This window comes from Pseudorca crassidens, chromosome 3, assembly GCF_039906515.1.
Source record: "Pseudorca crassidens isolate mPseCra1 chromosome 3, mPseCra1.hap1, whole genome shotgun sequence".
Lineage (NCBI taxonomy): Eukaryota > Metazoa > Chordata > Mammalia > Artiodactyla > Delphinidae > Pseudorca > Pseudorca crassidens.
Genome location: NC_090298.1, coordinates 95,430,514 through 95,457,440, shown reverse-complemented (window position 1 = coordinate 95,457,440; position 26,927 = coordinate 95,430,514). Strand labels below are relative to the sequence as shown.

General features: G+C 34.8%; 1 protein-coding gene across 7 annotated transcripts in view; it reads right to left on the bottom strand.

The window, feature by feature from the left end:
- The window catches only part of COMMD10 (COMM domain containing 10), a 166,772-nt gene that overhangs the window by 62,751 nt on the left and 77,094 nt on the right, over nucleotides 1-26,927 (bottom strand). Inside the window, exon 6 of one of the 7 annotated variants that reach the window (XM_067731491.1) lies at nucleotides 8,029-8,175. The exons of 5 other annotated variants lie outside the window; for them this stretch is intronic. In XM_067731491.1, the coding sequence (XP_067587592.1) occupies nucleotides 8,044-8,175 (132 nt within the window). In that variant the 3' untranslated portion in view covers nucleotides 8,029-8,043. Of the gene's footprint in view, nucleotides 1-8,028; nucleotides 8,176-21,568; nucleotides 21,731-26,927 lie in introns of those variants that run through there. One more of the 7 variants, XM_067731490.1, reaches the window with a different exon arrangement.

Below are 26,927 nucleotides of genomic sequence, written 5' to 3'. Positions count from 1 at the left end.
GGAGCCTCATAAACTAAAGATTCACATATAGTTTCTTAAATGATACATATAATGTTAAAATAATATTCTCACCCCTCTTATATTTAAATTTAAAAGATTACTCAAATCAACTATAATACTTCATTCACCGAGGCCTAGATTTTAATCACAAAACCATGGAACTATCAAATAGCAGGGCTTAAAAATAAAATTTAGTATTAATCCAATTAACAAATATTTATACAGCATCAATAAGACACCAGGCAATGAAGGGCACTGGAGATACAATGATGACTAAAAACACAGATGGTTCCTTTGTACATGTAGTTTTCTAATTCTAGTGAACAACAACAAAAAAGCAATTTCCCTCCTTATATAGATTAACACTTAATTGAGCAGCAAGAATTTATGGACTATTTCTCAATGAAAAAATATTGGTTCAACGTAAAAAAGGGTTGAGTTAAATTCCAAACTCGTTTCCTTACAGGACCTGGACTGAAGGACAGAAAAGATCATACATAATTAAGGGAACAGACCTGGAGATGGAAGTTTAAAATGCTTTGCTCTTTAAAAAGCACAACAGTGGTGTGTTAGTTTCTGCTTTATAACAAAGTGAACCATTGTAAAGCAATTATACTCCAATAAAGATGTTAAAAAAAAAGTACAACAAAATAGGAGATTAATAGTAAAACCATTTCCATAGACTTATAATGATGTTTCTAATAAATGATTTCCTTTAAAAAATATGTAAAATGGGGCTTCCCTGGTGGCACAGTGGGCTTCCCTGGTGGCGCAGTGGTTGAGAGTCCGCCTGCCAATGCAGGGGACACGGGTTCGTGCCCTGGTCCGGGAAGATCCCACACGCCACGGATCGGCTAGGCCCGTGAGCCATGGCCGCTGAGCCTGTGCGTCCGCAGCCTGTGCTCCACAACAGGAGAGGCCACAACAGTGAGAGGGCCGCGTACCGCAAAAAAAAAAAAAAAAAAAAAAAGTAAAATGAATTCAGCACTTAGAAACATAAAAATGCTTTTAAGCAATTAGGCAAGGAGCACCAATTAAAATACCTGCATTCTCACGGCTATGCTGAGTACCTTATTTTAATCAGATGATTTCAAGTGTTGCCTTTTGAATCGTTCCAGTCTGGCTGGCTTCACCTCATCTCACTGCCTCCATTCGAGTGATCATGAACATCTTTTAGAGTTTCCTACATTACTGTCTCTACAGGGTTTTTGAACATGCAATTCCCACCGCCTACAACTCACTCCAAACCCTTTCCCTCTTGCTGGCTCTGACTCAACCTTACAGTTTCAGCTCATGTCTCAGCTTGCATCTTTCCTGAGGTTCCCTGGACTAGGTTAAGCTCCCTAAACTGTGCTTTGCACGCACCATGACCTTTCCCTTCTTAGAACTCCTAAAATTTCCAATTATAAATGTAATGTCTGATTCACCAATATGTTTGCAAATATATTCTCAGAGCCTAGAAAAGACTCTAACACCAGTTTGGAACTCAACTGTCGTTTGCTGAATAAATTACATTCAGGTAAAATATGGATAAGCATACTCATTTCTTGCTTCACATTTTACTTTGCAGTGAAAACTTTTTTCCTCTGGTATGTAAATTCAACTTATTTTACATTCCTTATTACTAAATAAGTAGAAATCCACTGATGTTTCTAAAGTAGTTCCTAGATTTCATTTCTTCACATTTTATCCTGTTTTTTCTTTTTAAGAAAAATATTTTATATAGAATATATGATTCCTTTAAAGACTGGCAATGTATAATTTATATATGGACAGTAAAAATACAGTAAAATATGTCAACTTAAGAGAAATAAGAAACACAGACAACTAAAACAACACAAAACACTATTAAATATTTTATATAGTCTAATTAAGAGCAATCTGCAGATACCAATCAAATAAAATAATCATAACGTAAAAAACAAAGTCTAAATGTTGTTTTCTTTTGAATTCTAGTTTCTTCTGTGAACAAAAGGTCAAAATGAATACCCAAGATAATTTCTTATGAGTCTCTTTCTGTCCAGCTGTATGTTCCTGAATAAAAGGTTAAATAAATTCACTCGTTAAACCCTGTGTCAACTTTATGATTACAAGTAGATTCTTGTACTTCCATTCTACTATCCCTCTTCTAAAGACATACTCCCATTTAACTAGATGAGTCAATGAGTCAAATTAATATCATTTGGAATATAAGAGTTTGATAGCCTGATGGATACAGAAACTATAATTGTCAACCAAAATAATTCTAACCCATGTTAGAATTGTTTTTACTAAGATAGATTTCAAGATGAACAGATTTCCAAATTAAACTATTAAAATTTAATTCCAACACCCCAAACTAACTTTTCTTAAGATCCACATAAACTGTCTTACTACTTATTCTTTACAGCTTTGGGAATATTTTCATGAGAACAAAGAGGTTTCAACTGGACTTAACTATCACTAGAGAGTAAGTCATCATAATTTCTTCTTAATTGTGCTCTGTGCCCTGACCCATCTCCTTAATACCCCAGGGAGTGTTAACATTTTCTTTCTTCCTTTCACCACATCTCTATTTGGAATTATCACACACTTACCAGTGCTGGCTGATGCTCTGAGGCTTACTCACATCCACCTGCTCACTAAAGGACATGCATAGATCAATGGACTCAGCACATTTTCTCACAAACCTGCTACACAGTTTTTATTATTATTATTTTTTTCTTGTTGAACTGTGTCTTCCTATCTAGTTATTTTTCCTCTGGTAAGAAAAATTGTGGAAAACAAACAAAGGTATCCAAAAATTCACCCTTATTTTCTTCTTGACTTACTACCCATTTAAACAAAGAGTGGTGGCTAGAACTAAAACATAACATCCAAAACAATCAGCGTGACCACCTCAAAAATAGTTTACTAAATTGAAAGTACAAAAAAACTTTTTGATTTAAGAACAATTTTATAAAAACAGGAGCTATCTTGTTAACTTTCAAAATACAACAATATAACTTTCAATCTATGCACAGCTCAAGGTCAAAAGGTGCAGGTATCTATACTTTTTCAGTTAAACACCAGTAATTAATGCTATAAATCTAGGAACTCTTCTTCATAAAATTTCTAAGGAATCTTGAAAACACAGGCTCTGACCAGGAGTCTGACTAACCAGATGTGTAAACATGAGTAACAGTATAATCATGAATATCCTCAGCAGTAAGAGAAAGTGATTGGTGTTTGATTAGAAGACAGTCCCTTTGAAATTGAGTTATTTGTAATGAGGTGGATGGACCCAGGGTCTGTCATACAGAGTGAAGTAAGTCAGAAAGAGAAAGATGAATACCGTATGCTAACACACATATATGGAATCTTAAAAAAAACGGCACTGATGAACCTAGTGGCAGGCAGGAATAAAGATGCATATGTAGAGAATAGACTTGAGGACACATCAGGGGAAGGGAAAGCTGGGATGAAGTGAGAGAGTAGCATTGACATATATACACTACCAAATGTAAAATGGATGGCTAGTGGGAAGCTGCTGCATAGCACAGGGAGATCAGCTCGGTGCTTTGTGACCACCTAGAGAGGTGGGATAGGGAGGGTGGGAGGGAGACACAAGAGGAAGGGGTTATGGGGATATATGTATACCTATAGCTGTAAGTATACATATAGCTGATTCACTTTGTTGTACAGCAGAGACTAACACAACACTGTAAAGCAATTATACTCCAATAAAGATATTAAAAAAAAAAGACAGTCCCTTTAAAACAAACAAATGAACAAAAAAATTACAGACTACCATGGAATAGTAGGTAGATTAATGTTGCTTGAAAACATTAAAAACCAAACAAATGTACTACAAATTCAAAAATGTAATTGTTCAGTTGAGGATACAGATTTTTTAACGAGATAATTTAGTATATTGAAAGTGTGGAATAACAGATGAATGTTATTTTTTTTTTAGTGTTTAGATAATGCTTGGTTTGCATATGGGTCCATGGATCCTCAGTAATATCTCCACTCCTTTTTCTCACAGAATCCAAAGCCACAGTTCAGAAACTCTGATCTACACAGATATTTTCCTATCATCCACTAACATTCCCAAAGTTTATGATTCTATGATGCCTACAATTCTTATGATTCTCTTCCAAACAAGAACAAAATGGAATAAAAGAATCAGAAGGCAAAGATAAATATGGTCACCTTTCAGCCACTCACTCGTTAGTGGCTTAGCGTGCCTTTGCTTCCCAATGTGGGTTATGAATGTCCCATAACCCACATAAGCCTTCACTGCTGAAGAACATGAATGAAGTGGAATACGTTCGAGAAACTCAGTACCTGGATTTGTTATCTGAGACTGTAATACCTGATTATGTTTTATAGGTGACTATAGATGACTATTAAATGTACTGTTATGTCTTATTATCTAAACCACCCCTTTCATGAGGTTTCTACTGCTTAAGAACCAACAATAGCTCCCAAGTGTCTACATAGGAAGCTTTAGCTTTGATGCCTGGCTTTCAAAGTTAGCATAATCGGGGCTCCAGCCACACATTCAAACAAATTTGACATAACCTTATGACCAAAATTTGACAAAGACAGTATGAAAACGGAAAACTAGAGGCTAATTTCATTCCTTAATTAAAAAAAAAATTCTAAGTAAACTATCATCAAAATATTATCAAATTCACTGGTGTATTAAAAAAATCAGAATTAAGTGAGTTTATCCAAGAATATGATGATGGCTCAACAATAGAAAAATAATCAACATAATTCATAACTTCATAAAATAAGAGGCAAATCTCATATGACACAAAATCCTAAGATTCCTTCAACACATGCTGAAAATTATCTGGTATTTTTAGTAGCTATTTGTTTTAGTTTCCTATGGCTGCTGTAACAAATTACCACCAACTTGATGGCTTAAAGCAACTGGAATTTATTCACTCACAAAACCTGAAAACAGTTCCATTAGGCCAACATCAAGGTATCAGCGGGGCTATGCTCCCTCTAGGAATCTACTTCTTGCCTATTCCAGCTTCTAGTGACAGCCAGTATTCCTTGACTTGTGGCCATATCTGGTCTCTACCTTAGGGATACCATCAACTTCTCTTATGTATGTCTGTGTCAAATCTCCCTCTGCCTCTCTCTCTTATAAGGACACTTTTTTATTGTGCTTAGGGCCTATCCAGACAAACCAGAATAATCTCTCTATCTCAAGATATTTAACTTAATCAAAACTGCAAAGACCCTTCCTTCCTCATAAGGTAACATTTACAGGGTCCACAGATTAGCACCTGATATCTTTGGAGACCCATTATTCTTAAAAAAAAAAAAAAAAAAAAAAAAAAAAAAAAGCTTTACTCTCTATTAAGTTTGCTAGGGCTGCCATAACGAACTACTACAGACTGGGTGGCTTAAACAACAGAAATTTACTTTCTCACAGTTCTAGAAGAAGTCCAAGATGAAGGTGCCAGCATGGTTAGTTTCTACTGAGGCCTCTCTCGTTGGCTTGCACATAGCCGCCTTCTCCCTTTGTCCTCACGTGGTCTTTTCTCTGTGTGCATGCAATCCTGGTGTCTCATCTTCTTCTTGTAAGGACATCCCTCATATTGGTTTAGGGACCCACCCTTATAACTTCATTGAACCCTAATTAACCCTTTAAAGGCCCTATTTCCAAATACAATCACATTAGGGGCTACGGCTTCAGCATATAAATTTGGGGGGAATAGAATTCAGTCCATTAACACTCTCTAAGAAGGTTCATGTCAAGGAGGCCTCAAGACCCTATTCAAGGCTAGTTGAATTTTTCTAATGACAAAAGACTGAATATAAGTTCTGTTTGAGTCTTTATTTCTTTACTACCCAAGGTTGGGCCTAAAGGGTTCTTACAATATCTTTCTTCTATCCTGTCTCGCCAAGAGACTACTTCCTGGAAATATGGTTCCACTTTCCCTGCTTTCTGAAAATGTATGCCAAACCTCGATTAGAGAAACTCCCTCCTTACAGAGAGCCCATGTACTCTTCCTGAACTTTTGAATAAAGAACTGTTGGTTTTGTTTACCAAGTTGGGTTAATTTATTTAGAAAACTGTGTTGTGCTGTCATTAGCAAGTATCCTTAGAAACTGTGCAAGACATAACTATTTTTGTGAAAATTTATAAACAACCCAAAATCTACACAGTAGTCAATATCTGTGAAGAGTTCACTATTAAGCGATTGATTTTGGGAGGTAGAATCAGGGTGATTTCTTTTTTCTTCTTTATATTTCTCTGTATTTTCCAAATCATCTATTATAGTCATCTGTTACCTTCAGAATTTAAAAACACTTTCATAAAAATACATAAATCTTTGGGTTTTTTAAATGGCTATTTAATGTTTCAGTTTACTCAAAAGGATCTTCAAAAGGATCTATTAAAATCTACCCTCTGCCCCCCCAACCTTCTGAATTCTACAATCCCAATTTAAAAGTTTTCATCTTTTTAGTACTAAAGATATAGTACAGAAATTATAGGATATAATAAAAACTTGAAAAAAATTATAATTTAGAACTGCTATGTTTAATTTATATCCACTTTGGAAAGTTCTATCTAGACGTGTAAAATTTACTGGTGATTAACTATGAAGTTTGTAATAATTTTGGTAAAAATACAGGTCTTGGATAAAAAACCAAACTATTATTTTGGAAACTGTTCCTATGAGAACATCAGATTTGTCTTATATTTCTGTTGAAAGCCCAAGGACAAAACTTTCTGGCTCGTGTAAATATTACATATGTGCATCTTATGTGATCAACTTTTCATCACTCTTGTATTTTATATCACTGAGAAGTAAAATAATCTGAATCAATAGAACCACAACAGAAAATATTACTAATAAAAACTATGTAGAAATTCAAATTTTCTCCGCAATGTAAAATCTTCTGATCAGTTTGCTATCTATTCCTTTTCCAATAATAAAAACTTTTACATAATGGTTAAAAAATATAAATCTAAGGTAAAAGAATTTCCTTAAAGTTAAAAATGCTGCTTCTGTATGCAAAAACACTGTATCAAAAAATACTGGACATTGTGTTCTTTTATGATTAAACCTCTAATCTACTTGGAGAAAATTATCAGTGCTGTAATGGTCTGGGTTGTCTTACTTCAAAACAACTGCCCCCTTGATATCAAATTCTGTAAATGATAAGGCTTTTCCTTTCCCACAGGGACAACTTCAAGAGCTGCTTTTCTAGTCTGACCTCTATATTAGGAAGGAAAAATATTGTTTTTCTTTTACGTACTCAGTCTATCTTCTAATATTCATACCAAAATTTTCTTCACAAAGCAAATCTTCATTTGAAAAACAACAATACACACTCTGGATTGATCTAAATAATTAGGCAATATTAAAACAGTGATTATAAACAAATGAGAATAAGGAAAAAAGCCATTTATTTTTAAATATAGTACTACACCTGCATAAACAAAATATTTGATATAATCTTCACAGACTCTTAAAAATTGCTCCCTTTTATAAAAGTTAGATGTAGTAGGACATCGTTTAATATTATTTTCTATCATATTCCCTTCAACTAAATGAACTTGACCATAATGCACCAATACTTGCTATTAACACTTCAAATATGCTGAGGAATTATTATTTAATGTAAGTAACCTTTCCTCATATACATAGGTCTTTATAAAATGCTGACTCTACAATATAAATTTTCATTTCTTTTTCTCATATTCCACAACATACAAATTTGTTATCATTCACAGAATTAGCTACTATTTTAAAATGAGGCTGACAGCAAAGTGAGAGAGGGAGCAAAAACAGAATTATGGTATATCCATAAAATATACTCTCCTTCCCAAGAAACCAAATCAAAGTAAGCAAAAACTGTATTACAGATTGTTTAACTACCCCAATTATTAAGAAAAATAAGGATCCATCTCTAGAGGCAAAGAAAGCTGTACAGAAAAGACCTTCAGTATTTCACCCAATTGCCAGTCCAGTAACTGGTGATTAATTAGGAGTGGAGGCATAAGAAATCTACTTCACTAACCTTTTACATAGGATTATATAAAATAGGTCATATTTCTCCTAAACAATCTTGCTGACAGGGTAGCACATATTTCACTGGGGACATTTCCATGTTATATGTATCAAGACCTGGGGTCCTGAGGCCATAATTTAACCACAGATAAATGGGGAAATGGAAACACTAAAAAAGGAAAGGATAAGAGATTCACAGATATCAATGCAATTCAATTTAACAAATACTGAGCACCTATTATTCCCTGGTTTTGAAGGTCCCAAAGAACACCTTGAACAAGCTACTCTTTTTCAGTTTCCTCATCAAAATGGCAGTATTATTTATCTCATACAGTTGTAAAGATCAAATGAGGTAATATGTAAAAGTGTCTATAACAAGGAAACACCCCAAAATGGCTATTAATTCCAGTATTTTTATTAATTAACATAACCACTGTGCTTCCTTTCTTTGGTGACAGAACACAAATTTCTTGTTTTCAAAAATTTAATTCCTAAGTCAGCAAAATAGCTCCACATTTGCTCATTAATGTAGGTTATAAATTTTATGACCTTGGGTGTTGGAATTTTCAAATAAATTACTCATTGTCTAGTTAAAAAATATTAATTAAGGTTGGACTGTAATTACATCTTCTAATCCTCTTGTTCATTTTCAACTCTCTCTACAGTTCCACTTTCTAGGAAGTTTGCTTCCCTTGGGCAACACAAAGGTCCAGGAAGCAATAGCTAAAGCTTTAAAGAAGAATTCTCACTCTATTGTCAAGTCCAATTCAAATAGGAGAAAATATTCACATACACTCATAATAATCAACTATGGTTTAGTCTGTATATTATACTACCATTTTCTGCATAATAAGATCCTATTTCTACAGAATGTGTTAGGGTTTAGTATTTCCATAAAAGCAGGTATTTTCTTTTAAAAAAAGAAGGCAGGTGTTTTCTGAATATGAACATTTTAAATTCAATCCAAAATTTATTTTAAATTATTTTACTTCATAAAACAAACTACATGTAAAATATGAAAAATCCCTTCTTTCCCCCTTTAATAATGAATTCAGGTATGTAAATAATAAAACTATGTAAAGCATCATTCACATTTTATCAATCACATTCACTCAGTGACACTGAATTTGCATTAAAATATGATTTCAAATAAAGAAGAAATACCACTGTACTATGAAAAGGCCACAAATTTTCTGGACTGTAAAATTAAAGTAAAATTGATAAGTAAACAAACATTGTATCCTCATTCCTCTAGAGGTACATGCTGTATATCAAGGAAATGAGATGGCAAACCTTTACTGTATGTAAAAGACTTCTGAAGAGGTTTCGAACCGATTGGTCCTTAACCTTTCTTGGGTTACAGACTTGATAGTGCTTGTAAATGCTATAGACATCTTAGGGAAAAAATGTGTATGCACATATACACAAAATGTAGCAATTTCAGGACTTTCATAGACCTTCTGAAGACAGAATCTATATAGGTTAAGAATCCTTATATAGGGGCTTCCCTGGTGGCACAGTGGTTGAGAATCTGCCTGCCAATGCAGGGGACACGGGTTCGAGCCCTGGTCTGGGAAGATCCCACATGCCGCGGAGCAGCTGGGCCCGTGAGCCACAACTACTGAGCCTGCGCGTCTGGAGCCTGTGCTCCGCAACAAGAGAGGCCGCGACAGTGAGAGGCCCACACACCGTGATGAAGAGTGGGCCCTGCTTGCCACAACTAGAGAAAGCCCTCACACAGAAATGAAGACCCAACACAGCCAAAAATAAATAAATAAATTTTTTTAAAAAAGAATCCTTATATAGACCCTTGATATTCAGTGACTATTTTCACAGTGACCCCAAAGTTCAGGGCTTGTGGTAATTTATCATTTTGCAGAGGCACACATTTGAATCATGCTAAAATAAAGCTGGAAAACGGATGTGAAATAGCAAGTCACCCAGATAGTGAGGGAGTCTGGCATTCACCTCTCAGTTTGACTCTGGCATCTTTACAACTCATTATTAGAAGAATAAATATCAAGAAGTGCTTTGGTGGTAATCATTAATATATTCAGAAGGTCTCTGAACTTCTCATACTCAAAATGGTCCACTGTGCTTTCATATCCTAAGTCTCCTGGGCAAGTTATATCATCCTGATTCTCTAAGAGAAAGCAGGCTTATCAAAGATAACAAACCAGTAAAAGAAATAAAGTATATTATCTCCATAGACAGCTATTCATTAACATATTTATTTAATTCCCATTTTGTAGAAGGAACGCTAGTCATAGTGTAGTTTACAGAGATAATCTTCTAAGAGCATTCAGTGTTATGCACCAAGTTTATTCCTGAAAATACTGACCACAGAGAACCACGTGACGGATGTTTTATTATAGACACCCTAAAACAGGTAGTTTTAAGTGTCAGATACATTTACAAAACTCTTTATTTCTTATAATCATTAAAGTTCTATCATGGGTTTGCTGATAGCCTTTAATGTCTGTACTAACTTCTATAACAACCTCACGTTAAAACAAACAATTGGAAATCCAGTTAATTTTCTTAAAATAAAGAAGATTGGGATGATAAAATGTGATACATTCATTATCTAATCTCAACGAAATGCCAAGAGTATTTCTTGAAATAGTGTACAGCAGGCATGGTTATATTTTTAAAACTTAGAACTTCTACTGCACCTGTAACCCTGGCCTACAATTTTACGTCTTCCACTACCCATCTCCCCACCCCAACACCCTTTCCCCCGTCACAACATAGCATTCCAGCACCTTCTGTCATCGGAACTTCATTTCCAATCTTCACTCCCCTTGTAAGCCCCATTCCGCAAAAAGCCGCAGCCCCAGGCAACCAGAGCTACTACCACAGGCTTACATATATATATATAATATATATATATATATATATATATTATATATATATATATATATATTCATTCCTACTCCTCACAAGATAGAAGGGTGGCTGGGGACAGGATTATCACTTCTATTCCTAGAACTTTAAGAGGAGAAAGTACAGTGGACCCTCCGTATGAGCAAGTAATGCATCTGTAGGTTCAACCAACCCCAGATCAAAAATATTTGGAAAAAATAATCCGGAAAGTTCCAGAAACCAAAACTTGAATTTACCATGTACCAGCAACTAATCACATAGCATTTACATTGTATTCATAGCTATTTACATTGTATCAGGTATTATAAGTAATCTAGCGACGATTTGAAGTATATGGGAGGACGTGTGTATGTTACATGCAAATACCACACCTTTTTATACAAGGGACTTGAGCATCCACAGATCTTGGTATCCACAGTAAATCCTAGAACCAAGCCCTTACAGATACCAAAGGATGACTGTATAGCTTCCAGCTTTTCAAACTGGAACACTGTCTGACTATACTTTTCTATCAAACCACTGCTACAGATGGTCATTTCACTCTAGGTACTATGTATATTACTCTGAGTTACATTATGAATCAAATAAACTTTTGAGAGCTGAATCATAAACTTCAATGATACTTATCAAATTGTTTTTCAGGAGAAAGAAGTTAGAATTAAAAAATTGATGGTTTCCTGAGTATGCTGTGTATGAAGGCACTGTACTAAGTAGTTTACATAGATTCTCATTTAATCAACAAAATGAAGTAGGAATTATCACTATTTAACAAGATCTAAGAAAACCAAGGCTTAAAAGGGTAAGTTAACTTGCCAGGGTTGGAATTCAAATGCAGTTCTATCTGATCCAAGTCTGTGCTCTTAGCCACTACACTTCATTATCTTGTATGTGTATTTCAAGTTTTAAATATCACTGTATAATATAATCTTATTTCATGAATTGTTGAGTACGTGTGTGTGTGTGTAAAATGCAGTTACAAACAGATATGTATTTAACTTTCCTGACCTTTAAAATCCATGTATTTAAAGTTTTCCATATATTTGAAAAGCAACTGAAAAATTTCATCTATATATGTGATTTGAGCCTCACTAGAAATTCCTTTACACAAATTTATATTAATACACTAATGAATAAAAATAGCAAGCTAAATAATAACCATTACCAAACTCTTTCAGTTAACAACATGACCTCCTGGTAATCTATCAGGCAGCAAAACTGAAACTTTGCCTAGTTAATGGCAATTTCAAATAACATTAACTTTTATACTTCACCTTTCTTCCCTCAAACCTCTGGTTAAACCCTTGCAGAAGAAAGAAACTGTACTACAGTATTTTCTCTGTAGAGATACTTTACAGGTTATGATAATATTTCAGCCTTTCTATTTTCATTACATTAAAAATGCATACTACTGTTTTAAAATTTTATACAATTCTTGTTACTGTGCACTTCATTTTGCAACTTGTCTTTTTGTTTTTTAATCTGCACTGATTTTTGAAATTTATCTGTCTTGGCAAAATGGAAGTCTAATGTTTCCATTTTGACTGCTATATGATGTCTCACATTACAAAGAAACCTGCTTAACTATCCAGCTAGAATAGGCCATGATACTGTTTTGTCACTACTGCAAATGTAACAATCATCCTATTGTTACCGAACTCAGGTTCAGGCGCTCATTGCTCAAAAGCCAGCAGTGGAGAGGTAGAAAGGAAAGTTGCTTAATCAGAAAGCCTGCAGTCTGGGGAAAAGGTGGACTCATGTCCCCAAAAAACAACTCTGAAGATTCTGCTCAGCCATGATGATTTTTAAAGGGAAAAGGGGGAAGTGATCTCAGTTAATCATTGAGACAGAAGGTTAGGTTCTGTGTCATTTTCCACTGCATGAAGGCTGACTGACTCCTAATGATCTTTCCTCAGATGTTATCTTGCCCATGTGGTCTGGCTGCAGGATTGCTAAGGGGGCTGCTACAGTTACAGAGCTAGTCATTCTTTAACTACTTAATTCTTCATTCCTACTTCTTTTAGTCTAGGGAAAGAATCAATAGGTTAGGCAAGGTACTGTATGCATTTAGTAGAACATAAGTCAGGAGTTAGGTTAAATGTTACCTCGTGATCTCATTTTTATAATTAAGGCTTAAGGGGAACAAAAACAGACAAACAGGAAAGGGGCCAAAGAGCTGCTTACAAATCCCCACTTGTCGGACATCATTCCATTTCTACGGGATCAGGGGCCAAGGTCTGTCTTCCATAACTTCTTCACACTTACATAGGGTGCTGTATAATTAGAGTGGAAGATGGGTCTGGAGCACCTCTTTGCTGACAATTTTAGTTGCCTGTTATGTATACAGGCAGAACAAGCTACTTCCTTTGATGACTGCAAAGATATAGATTATTTTGAGCAATAGTGTTAATCCCATTCTCTTAAGGCCAGTTCTTCAAATAGTGCTAGCTATAGATTCAGTACTGCTCAAGATGGAGCAGCTTATGTCACGGCTACAATCTGGTTATCACGCAGTTAGCTTTTCCCCTCTGATGGGAGTTATAGTATCTGTAAAATAACTCAAGAATGTGCACCAGACATTGAGTCTGTGACTCTATTATGCTAATCATTAACTGCTTGAGCCTGCTCTTTTGTGACTCAGAGATGACTGGGAAACTTCAGTTTTTCTACAAACAAAAGGCAGGGGACAAAGAGGAGCGTTTGTATTTGGGGTGGGGGTCCTGTAGGGTTCTGCTTGGTTCCACTATACATGTACAATGTTGGCTCACGCTGACATCCAGAGAGGTGAACTGCAGAGTCATAGGGTTTGTGCATCTCGAAGATTACTAGGTGTTATACAATTGCTTTTCAAAGTGGCTGTACCAATTTACTTTGCAACCAGAAATGTATAAAAGAGTTCTCATTTCCCTATATAAATATTTGGCAAATACCAGACCTTCACATTTTTGTCAATTTGATGGTTGTGCCAATGTTATCTCATCCATGTTTGTTACCTGATATTCCACTGGTTCATCAGTGAAATTTATTACTGATATAAAATTTTATTTTTCTTAGGGCTGACACTGTATTGTGATAGTGTTTACATATTTTATTAATCGTTTTCAACTCGCTGTGATTCAAAACATTTAAAAACTCAGTTTTTAAGTATGGAAATAAAATCTGTCTTAAGGAATGTTCTAGTTTGCCATAAGTTAAGACAATGTCTCTTAAAAAGTGCTTGGCCTCTTCATCATAAAATTATCCGGTTTTGAGGATTCTATTAATTAAAAAGAAAAGAATTTCTAAGTTTTATGCTATAAAAACATTTGGTAACCCACCTAAGGAGGTAAAAGACCTGTACTCAGAAAACTATAAGACACTGATAAAAGAAATCAAAGATGACACAAACAGATGGAGAGATATACCATGTTCTTGGATTGGAAGAATCAATATTGTGAAAATGTCTATACTACCCAAAGCAATCAATGCAATCCCTATCAAATTACCAATGGCATTTTTTACAGAACTAGAACAAAAAATCTTAAAATTTGTATGGAGACACAAAAGACCCTGAATAGTCAAAGCAATCTTGAAGGAAAAAATGCAGCTGGAGGAATCAGACATCCTGACTTCAGACTATACTACAAAGCTACAGTCATCAAGACGATATGGTACTGGCACAAAAACAGAAATATGGTTCAATGCAACAGGATAGAAAGCCCAGAGATAAAACCATGCACCTATGGTCAACTAACCTATGAAAAAGGAGGCATGGATATACAATGGAGAAAAGACAGCCTCTTCAATAAGTGGTGCTGGGAAAACTGAACAGCTACATGTAAAAGAATGAAATTAGAACACTCCCTAACACCATACACAAAAATAAACTCAAAAATGGATTAAAGACCTAAATGTAAGACCGGACACCATAAAACTCTTAGAGGAAAACATAGGAAGAACATTCTTTGACATAAATCACAGCAAGATCTTTTTTGACCCACCTCTTAGCGAGTAATGGAAATAAAAACAAAAATAAACAAATGGGACCTAATAAAACTTAAAAGCTTTTACACAGCAAAGGAAACTATGAACAAGATGAAAAGATAAACCTCAGAATGGGAGAAAATATTTGCAAATGAATCAATGGACAAAGGATTAATCTCCAAAATATATAAACAGCTCATGCAGCTCAGTATTAAAAAAAAACCAAACAATCCAATTCAAAAATGGGCAGAAGACCTAAATAGACATTTCTCCAAAGAAGACATACAGATGGCCAAGAGGCACATGAAACGATGCTCAACATCACTAATTATTAGAGAAATGCAAATAAAAACTACAATGAGGTATCACCTCACACCGGTTAGAAGTGGGCATCGTCAGAAAATCTACAAACAACAAATGCTGGAGAGGGTGTGGAGAAAAGGGAATCCTCCGGTACTGTTGGTGGGAATGTAAATTGATACAGCCACTATGGAGAACAGTATGGAGGTTCCTTAAAAAACTGAAAATAGAACTACCATACAACCCAGCAATCCCACTACTGGGCATATACCCTGAGAAAACCATAATTCAAAAAGAGTCATGTACCACAGTGTTCATTGCAGCTCTATTTACAATAGCCAGGACATGGAAGCAACCTAAGTGTCCATCGACAGATGAATGGATAAAGAAGATGTGGCACATATATACAATGGAATATTACTCAACCATAAAAAGAAACAAAATTGAGTTATTTGTAGTGAGGTGGATGGACCTAGAGACTGTCATACAGAGTGAAGTAAGTCAGAAAGAGAAAAACAAGTATCATATATTAACGCATATATGTGGAATCTAGAAAAATGGTACAGATGAACTGGTTTGCAAGGCAGAAAATAGAGACACAGATGTAGAGAACAAACATATGGACACCAAGGGGGTAAAGCAGGAGGAGAGGTGGTGATGGGATGAATTGGGAGATTGGGATTGACATATATACACTAATATGTATAAAATAGATAACTAATAAGAATCTGCTGTATAAAAAAAATAAAATTCAAAAAAATTTTGATGCTTATGACAAAGGTTATTAAAACTATTAGCGGTATTAAAACTACTTACTTTTATCTTTCCACACACCTCAACAGAATTATTTCATCCTCTGCTCATTCAAAGCACTTTATACATTAGTTATTTTAGTCAGCCTAATGTTAGTTTGTTGCTCCTTCATTAAGTTAGTTCTTTTAAGACTAGGATTGTCATGTTGTACTATCTTTAATACATAAAATACTAGAGTACCTCCTCACGTCCCCTTCTAGTGCCATCCCTTCAAGGATAAACACTATCTTGACATCTAAAAACATAGATTTGCACTTTATGTAAGTAAAATTACACAATATGTGTTCTTTTGCCTCTGGCTTCTTTCACTCAACATTATATTTATATGATTCATCCATAGTTTAATACAGCTACAGTTTGTATATTCTCAATGATGTATAGTATTTTGTTGTATGACCATACTACAATTTACTTATCCATTCTACTATTCATGGGCATGTGGGCAGTTTCTACATTGGAGCTCTCATGAATAGTATTACTATGAACACGGTTGTCCACAACATACATGTCCATTTCAGTGGGGTATATCCCTAGAAGTGGAATTTCTGAGTTACATGGTATAAGTATGTTCAATTTCAGTAGATAATGACAAATATTTTTCCAAAGTGGACTACCAAAGCCTAATTTTTACATTCATTTATTCACTCACTCCCTAATTTTTAAAAATGTGTTAAGCAAAAATGTATTACATGGCTTGCACCAAGTTCCAATATCTCCACAGCACTAATTCCTTCCTACATTCATTTTCCTGAATAACTAAGGTGTGCCAGGTAGTGTTCTACATTTAGTGACCACTGGATTAATAAGAAAGACAAAATCCTCACCCTCATGGTGCTTACAATCTAATGGCAAAACAAACAATAAACCACAGGTGATAAGTTTTAAAAAAAAGATATAATATCAAAAAATGGAAAGTTCTATGAAAAAAAAATAAAGTGGAATAGAGGGAAAGAATGTGGAGTTGGGAAATAGGGTCCCAATTTAGATAAAATGCATGGGGCAGGTGTCTCTCAAAAGGTGAAATCTAATTTTGAAGTAGGTGGTGGTGAGAGAAATTACATTTAGCATATACTCTGAAAGTAGAGATAACAGGATTTGTTGATGGATTTGATATGGAGTGTGAGGACACTGATTATGATAGTTATTCATAAATATTTGGATGAATAACATTATCTGATAGTAAGTTTGTAGCATGATCTACTACCTGCCAACAAATGCACACTCATTTATTAGGTGGTTTTTAGGCAGTTTTCAAAGCACTGAGTACATCCTCTACAATAATACTTAGATTGTATTTCAAATCTTCCTCTGTTGTCATTCCAACAATGTCAATAATAACTTTGTAAATAAATATTATTTTTCCTAGAGAAAAGATTTATAAATAACACAAATAAACATGAGCATGTCTGTATATGTGTGTGTTTATATATATGTATATACATAATCTTAACATCAAATGCTAAAGTTTAACAACGCAAGTGACTATATGAAAAGTTATCTTTTATTTAGTATGTCACTATTTCAGTGAATGAGCAGCTAACAGTATCTTAAAGAAGACTGACAAATAAATCTGTCAATAAAATTTTTTTTAAGTACATAAAACCAAATCCTTTAAGAGACGCCTTGAGGAAGTTAATTTAAAATGTTTTAATGAGCATACTGTGACTTGAGGTAATATTTTATGCCCTGTGCTAAATTACCAATTGCTATTGTATTTTTAATGTTGACTTTTTTCTTAGCATTTTCATTTGAATTTACAACAATTCAGCAGGAGACAGGGAACTTGGGTTCAGATTCAGTAATACCAACACATACTAGCCAACACTAACCACATGAATGGAGAAATAACGCATAAATCTCTTTAATTCTCCTAGTCTACTTTTTGCTCTCTAAAATGAGAACAGTAATACTTGCATGCTACATCCTTAGAACTAAAAATCATACAGAGTACTCCACAGCTTTGATTTTGCGTTTCCAAGAAATACTATTTGGAAAATCAGTCTTAAGGGACAGATTTGTCACATTAAACTGGCATCTTATGTGGTTAGTAGTCAGTTGACAACCTCTTCTCTTGTAAAACAGTGAAAATATTAAGGGCTAGGTACACAAAGCCTTAATATGTACTTATCCAGAAAGTTTTACACTTGATCTCTAGTTTTTGTAAAGGAAGGAAGAAAATAAAATGAAAATGAAAATTTCCAGACAGAATTATAAGAAGAAAGGAGAGTAATTATTTATTAAATGAGTCAAAGTACAGCATATAATATGCAAACTGCAAATAAAAAAGAAAAAATGAAGACACGGCTTAATCATAGGGTGGTTAATAAACGTAATCTAATTGTAGAGCTGTGAATGGCTTCTGAGTAAGACTTGGAAGAAAGTGATTGGCTATGGGAAAGTAGTCAAAGAATCAAAAAGCAAAACAAAAGTAAAAATTTAGAAAATTACTATTCACAATAAAAGACATTCCCAAAGTTTAATCTAACAAATGAGCTACAATGGAGAAATACTACACAGTTGAAATTGGAAAATATGCAGTTAAAACTGTTAAAACTTAAGAACGAAAAAGGTAATTCATTTTACAAAGGGTTCAATAGAACTTGATACACCTCTGCAGCTAAAGGATAAGATGGACAGTTCTGACAGTCCTGTTTGTTCTCAACCACGTAAACAGCCTGGTGAAAGAAAGCTAGACTCTCCTCTACTGAGAATGGAAATTGTTTTCACTTATTTCAATGATCAAATGCCTACTGTGCAGATTGCTATGGTGTCTTCCCTTCTAGGTGTTTACAAGAGACAAATAATAAATAACTAAAAAGATACCCAGTAGTCACACCTCAAATAAGTAAATAAATAATCCACATTAGCAACATGTACAAGGAAGGAGTAACTGCACATTACTGCACAGCGTGTAATGGGAGTCATGAGTGTTACATGGATAGGAATGTCTAGCCAAGAGCTGTTAAATAGGGAAGCTTCCAAGAAACGAGAGAATACCAGGAGCTTTGAAGGAGAAAACAAAAGGTGACCAGAGTGCATTCAAGAGGTTGTATTATACTAGGACTGGGAAAAGGCTCCAAAAGCTAAATAAAAATATTATAACTAAACAAAGCTGGTCAAATCACTTTTTTAACAGGGTTAGAGATAGTAGCCTAGAAGTTTCCTCTCCTAACGTGAGTGCTAAATGTTTCACATGCATTATCTCATTTAATCCACGCATCTTCTCATTTAATGTAGAGTTGTTATATTCATTTTAGCAAGAAGGAAATTGAAACAAATGATTAAGTGACTTGTCCAGCTTCACCAGGAAGTGGTGCAACCAAGAGTAAAACCCAGGCAGTGTGACTCAGGAATCCACGTTCTTTCCTGCCTTCTCTACTAAACTGTAACTCCATAATGGTCAGAATGGTTAAGGTCACATATTGCCAGAGCTTTGTACAACTTCTGGTTCACAATAGGTCCTCAATAAATAATGGCTAAAAGAAAGAATGGGAAGCAGTGCTAAAGGTGGGGAGTGTGATACAGAAAAAAATACTGATATTCCCCTCTCTCTCTGATAATGTAATGTTCTGAAATCAATGGAGAAAACTTGGTGAATAAGACAGAACACCTATTATCATCTTTATGTAGTCTCTTGAAGGACTAACAAGAAGGATCAAGAAAGTCAAGAAATCTCTAATCCTACTGATGTCCTTCCCTAATACAAAGGATTACTCATTTCAGTGGGTCAAGACTTGGATATATAGATTCATCTAAACTATTAATAAAAAAAATACAATTCCCATTAATTAAAAACACAGCTATTGGGCATTTGTAATGCCTAAAAATTAAATGTTTATTTCAGTATTATAGGAGTAAAAAGACGAAGTATTCTAGACTGCATATAATAAAAAGGTCGTAGTAATGCAATAATTATATTAATAGATCTAATTCAAGTAAATCAACTGAAGATCAGAAACATGTGAAAGAGTACTTTTAGGTTCTCTCTCAAGTTTGCTAACCGTAATTCTTAAAAAATAAAAAGGCTTATTAAAATAGGAAAAGAAAAAAGCTAGATTGTATCTTTGCAGTTATTTGGACACAATGTTTCTATTTATAATTTGGGGGGAAGGAAGGGAGAGAAGGGTGATTGCTTCCTCATGCCTGCCAGCCCAACACCATGGGTTGTCCCTGCTTCTCAAAGGAAAGTCAGACCAAATACTCTACCATGGTTGGATTATATCCCTGATTCAAACATCTACCAAAGAGGTTTGCTTCTGGTAGTTTATCTCCCTTAGGGTGAATATAAATTTTATTTTTATTTCACCAATCCTATTTTCAGGAAAACTCCTTCCAAATATTCTCTCTCCTTTGAATACAGAGCAACTCACCAACTTTCTACATTTTTCCAGTGCTAAAAATCAATGATAAATGTGTGCATGGGTTCACCTACCCATAAGGGAAATGGAAACCGCTGTTTTAACTCTAAGGCTACTCAGTGGAACAAATGGATTAGGAAGTTTAAACAGTTCCATTGGCCATAAATTCATGATAAATCTGTAGAAAACGACTTCATGAATTCTGCACAATACACAACCATAAGCCCACCATAACTGAATATGATGTGTCTGGTAACTGATATCCTGAATGCTTGATGTGAAGATAACTCATCAACAAGATAATAACCTCAGTAAACAATCTCCAGAATCAAGAACAATGAAATTTTATTCAACTTTGTTTCTAAATTGCTTTTTTACTTTCAGATACTACCACATAAGTGAGGCATGTAAACAAACAAAGGAGGGAAAAGAATCAGTGGAGGGGGAATTCAAAGTGTTTTAGAGAAATGAGAAACACTTACAATAAAAGGAAGCAAATACCAAACAAACTTTTTGGCCAACCCACTATAACTGAGCGAGTCAAGAAAACAAAGTAAAAACCAAACAGATGCTAAAAAATGTCTAAGCCAAATTAAGTCCTCTAGTTTTCTTAATATCTGTGATGTGAAGGCAAAAAAAAGTGGAATAACAACTTAGTTTCTTAAAAGAAGCCATCTTGATCTTATATTTTTTGTTGTTATTTATATTTTCCAAGGTATGAAATAGAATACTATTGAGAAAGGAACATAAATATATACAAACAACACACACATACACATGTATATATGTATATATATACACACACACATATGTGCATATACAAATACACATATATGCATGTGTGTGTATGCATATGCGTATTTTCTCAACAAATCATGTTAACTGAATATATAATTTTTTCCCCAACATATCATGTAACTGAAGGAAAGACTAGAAAAAATGCCTAATGAAACAGAATGCTGGAATCTTTTCCTCCAGGTAAGGAATGATTACTACACTGCCTTTAGATGCCTGCAAAAATTCAGTAACACCAGATGCTACTATAGGTAGTACGGCTAATTAAGATTTAATGTACTTTTCTACTTCAACAAGTAAATGGGAGGAACTGCAGGGAGTTGTTTTGTATTGCTAGGAAAATCATATAATGGTCAGAAAAGTGAAAATAAATTTCCATGAAAAACTTTGTTTTCTTTAGTATGTATGAGGAACGCTTTCACTTATGAAGAATCCCCCTCCTCCCTTTAACTTGGAATTTAAAACTTACGTTGTACATTTTAGTCCTTTCAGAGTAAGAAGGTTTTGAACACACCAGCTGTATGACCATCTAGGAAACTGATGTTTAACGGCATAAGAAGAAGAGCCGCTGGAGCCTGGCAGCCATTTTATCGCCGTCTGATTTAGCAGCATCTAACAGAGATAAGTTTTATCATGCACCTTTAACTATTAAATTCACAAAACAAACAGAAGGTTTACCATGGGAGGTAGAGAGTGATCAGACTATATCCTCTAGTTACTCTTCCAGTAAAACAACATGTGTTGTCTAAAATTGCTATGGGAACCTCGGAGCTCATAAGAAAAATCCAGGTCTAGTTGAATGTCTTCTTTAATATCCTATACTACAACCTCTATAGTAAATAAAAAGTTTACATGCAGACATCCATTATAAGTAAGATTAAATATTAACATTAAAATGGAATACAATGATGTTAAACTTTGCAATTTAATTATGGTGCTGAATTCTTATTAAGCATATAAGTAGTTTCATTGTGTGATGTTTTTGTTTGTATATTACAATTATTTTTAACATATTCTGTTATTCAAATGAATAAGAGGGAAGACAAATTTGTGCTCTAGTTCTCCTTCTACCTGTAATATAAAGTAGAGAATGAGGGTAACATTATTAGATATTTTCTCCTCAAAAATGGCAGGTATTTCTCTAAATATTCAACATAATCAGGAACCAGATCCAAAAGAAAAATTAATGCAGAAGGTACAGAAAAGAAGGGTTGAAAACACCTAAGTGAACATGAGATAAGAAACAGTAACTTAAGCCTCATTGCCACATTTCCCTATATGAACCACTCATATTACTTTTCAGAAAAACGTAATTTAGTGCAGTAGAAAGAGAATTTGATTGAGAGTGCAAATATTTAGGTTCTAGTCCCATCTCTGTCATTTACAGGCTGTGTAACTTTGGGTAAACCAAAAACCTTCCCAGCATTTGCTTTACAGACTTAAAACCAAACAGCAACTTCTCCTTCTCTTCATTTAATGCTGCAGTATGGTCAGGGTGTCAGTTTATAACATTAAAATGATTTCCACAGCAACCAGTTGGTATCAATACAGTATTTATAATTCTTTCTATTCAGTCAAAGGCAAGAGACTGGCTTCTAAAGGTGAACATCTATTAAAAGCATGCATCCCTAATACGGAGCAAGGAGAAAACCAAAATGTACTTGAAAATTAAACTGCTCCTTCTAAGTTTCCTCTTCTCTCTCCAGCTGTGACTAATATTAAAGTCTTTCTTTTTAAGGGTAACAATGGACCTTTCTGAGGATAACTTGACTTAAGACTATGAAATTAAGTTTTAATTGTAGCAGGCAGTATATATATGTGGTTTTAGATTTATATATACATGTGTATGTATATCTATCTCAAGCTAACTAAGACTATGTGTGTGAGAGGAGAGGAGAGGGGAGGGGAGGGGAGGGGAGGGGACATGCATCTGAGCCCACTCTCTTTACATCTTTGGTTGTCAAACATTTCACATAATAACCACAAAGAAAGCATCGATGGCTCTGGCTCTGGGCTGAACTGACTTGAGAATTAGGGCCTCGTAAAGCGGAGCAGGACCTTATGGGGCCTTCCCAGGACAGACTCCCTGCCCCATATCCTCTGCTCTAGCTCCTCTTTGAAGTACCTAGATAATAGTATCTGATGCACATTTCCTGTGTTGTTCTACAGATGCTAAAACCACCACCAAATGTAAGAAATTAACTACTTGATGATCATGAGCACATAAGCCCCCAGACGTACTGGTGCCTAAGGACTGATAATGTTAACCCCTGTGATATCACCCACGTTACCTCACCATCAACCAATCAGAGAATTATGCATGATCTGACCACATTCCCTGGGATGCCCCTCCTTCACCTCACCTTTAAAAATGCTTTGCTGAAACCCATGGGGAGTTTGGGCGCTTTGAGCACTAGCTGTCCTGAACTCCTTGCCTGGAGCCCTGCAATAAATGCTGCACTTCTCTTCACCACAACCCGGTGTCAGCAGATTGGCTTTATTGCGAGCAGACCCAAGTTTGGTTCCGAAACACTAATACTTCAATTCTACCTCTACTACTAATTCTATATATAACATAGGCAAGTCATGTAATCTCCCTGTGTTTCAGTATCTGAACTGGATTCTACTCAAACGGTAACTGGCTCCTTCCATGGGGGCCTATGGTAATTTACACTTTATCGCACTTTCAGAAAGGTAGAAAAAGTAGCAGAGTTCTTCCACAGATTTTCTATTTCTATAAAAATAAAATTGTCCTCAACTCTACTTATAATTCTTATTGGCAAGAAAGAGTAAAAAAACCAACTGTTTAAGAAATACAATGACATTTTAGAAAGTAAAAATTGTTGCCTAAGGTGTTAATTTCATATTATTATCTGCAAAGCACATTATCATTACCATCAAATGGATGGGGGATAAATGGAATGACCTTTTTATGCTCTCTTCCAAAACTGAAGACTATGACTGTGAACTAGACTCTGCAAAATGTGGCAAACAACCCCACATATTAAAAATGCCACAAGTGTTCACTGCAGAAAACATTAAAAAGGATGGATACTTATTTGGCAGAAACAATTATCCTTTCTTGATTATATACTTCTGATAAAAATTACTGACAATCTATAAAAAGAAAACCTGTATTATCAAGATGTTATTTTTGCACATGCTGAAAGAACAGGAATACAGGTATATTCTAAGTGCATCTAAGCTTTATTTAGAAAATCATACGTCACACTAAAACAATATCCATTATTTCTTAGGTTTTGCTTAGTGTCTCCTTTTCCTGATAAATTTGAAAATCTGTGCTATCGTTTATATATGAAGATAAAAATTCATCATTTAGAGTACACTATATTAATTATTTTCCTAATCATTATATTAGATTGTGACAAGCCATCCATACACACAGATTTAGTATTTCTGTGACTAATAATAGCATGAGGGATGTTTGAATAAAGTATCACTGTCTATAGTCATAAATAAATTTTCTTAAAGGTAAGCTAGTACAATATCAACTCCATAACTCTGACTTCTTAATATCATGATAATCACCTACATTCACCAAAGCAGGTATGGGAACGTTAACACCGTTGGCTATCAAGTTTTTTATACTAGAAAGTCATCATTTTAGTTATGTGTGTCTAAGATTATTTATGCATGAATTTATTCTCATTAATAACAAAACAGCTGAATTCTATGCCTGCTTACCATAACCACATTTCCTCATACTGAGTCAGTCAGCCCACCACTGTAAAGGGCCACAAGTTATGACAGGATTTTAAAGTGAAATGTTAAATATCTGACTACAAAAACAAAATGAAAACGCTTGAAATTTCATCTGTGGCTTAATTAGGCTCTAAGTTAAGCAGCTCTCCCGGCAACAAGTCACATGGCTATGACACAACTTCTTATAGCCATCAGCAGCCTCTGCGAATATATTTTATTCTGCTAGGATATACTTTAATTCTAGCATTTTATTAAATAGATTCTGACCCTTACTTACTTGATTGACCCTCATAAAAGGAAAAACTAAATATAATTTAAAAAACAACAATAACACAGCAAAGAGAAGCAAATTCCACTGAAGTATCACTTATGTTACAAAAACATATTTTCTTCAAGTTCAAGAAAATTTTCCCCATAGAACCAACATTATGAACAGCAATCAGACTTCCAGACTCACTTGTAAAATTTGATGTCAACCTTAATGTAGCTGAACTACAGAACCTTTTCAAACTCTTAATCCTAGGTAGTTGGGAAGCATTTGGGAACAAGGGTGGCAAGAGACAGTGTTTATTATTATTGTTATTATCAGTGCGAATCATAATATCCAGTAAGCTATCACTTACCAAGTACCCACTACATGCTAGGTATTGTGGTAAGTGCTTCACATATTTTGCCTCATTTAATTTTCATAGCCACTCTGTGATATAGGTATTATTTTCATCCTACAGGTTAAAATAATGAAGAAAAATTGAAAAATTAAGTGACTTGCCTAAAGTCATATAGTTGGGAAGTGGCAAAGTCATACTCAGGTCCACAAGTCCATGCTGTCTACCACTCTGCTACACTGCCAACCTTCAAAATACCTACTTTCCTTTCCAGAGCCAAAATTTCCAGTCCTTAAGCACAGGTGATCCCAGCTACACACTAGAAGAAACCTTTCTGATATAATTTGCACTGGATATAAATAACTAAATCCTACCAGAAGTTGCATTTGCATCTTTTCAAAAGGAGGCAATTGAATTCAACTGAATTCAAGAATGATGTATTAGGTAGTGAAACAAAAGCAAGCAGAACAGCTTGCAATGGGAAGTAAATCAGCCCTACTGGAAGAGGACTTCTATACTTGTCTCACTGGCATCTTTTCTTTTTTGGAAATATCACAACTCCATTCAGTGTGATACTGATAGAGCTATCAATCATGTGGCCTTCCATCCCCAAACCCTGGTGGCCATGAGAACCAAGCAAGGCCAATAGTTTTTGGGGTTCCCCCACCCCCTGGAGATTTTTTTAAATTGTCGCTGGGGAAAACAGCAGTCATTCATACTTATCTGAAGTCTGGAACTATAATGATAGACATTTGGACACATGCAGTCCATAGAGAGTACTTGTTGGAGAATAAGGCCATCACAGAAGAGTAGTAAAACTGAACAATGTAGAGACAAAGCCGTGGTGATACTGCTTGAAGCCCTGCATCCCACCATGACTGAGGTTAGAGATTCACCTCTTGTTTCACAGTAGCTATTTGAGCCAGCAAATTTTGACTAAGTTAATTTGTGTTAGATCTCTGACATTCACACCCAGAAGAATCCTGACTAACATAGGTTTTTGAGAGTTTGCTCTTGAGGGCATCTTCCCCCTGGAGTGCTTTCACTGGTTCTTTTCTTTATCCATTCCAAGCAAGAGGGAAATGAAGAAAATCAATTTCAATTTCAGACCAAGAATGACTGGTAAAGGGAAAATACAGGGATACTGAATGATGTTGGGGCAGTTAAAGGCACTATTAATAGATATACTTTCATACTTAAAATATTTATGTACAAAAATCTGGAAATAGCATGATTCTCATCCGTATGCTCATATTTTCAGTCATGATGTTTGATAGAAAATCACAATGTTTCAACATCAAAACTTCAGAAAGTTATATAATAAGGCAATAACAGTATAAAATGTAGGGAAGTGCTTATTACAAATCAAATACAATTCAGCAAATGTTTGTAATGTGTTTAATCTGACTTTTTAAAATACACGTTTTACATGACTATTAATATTCTTTTTTTTTTTTTTTTTTTTTTATTTTTTATTTTAT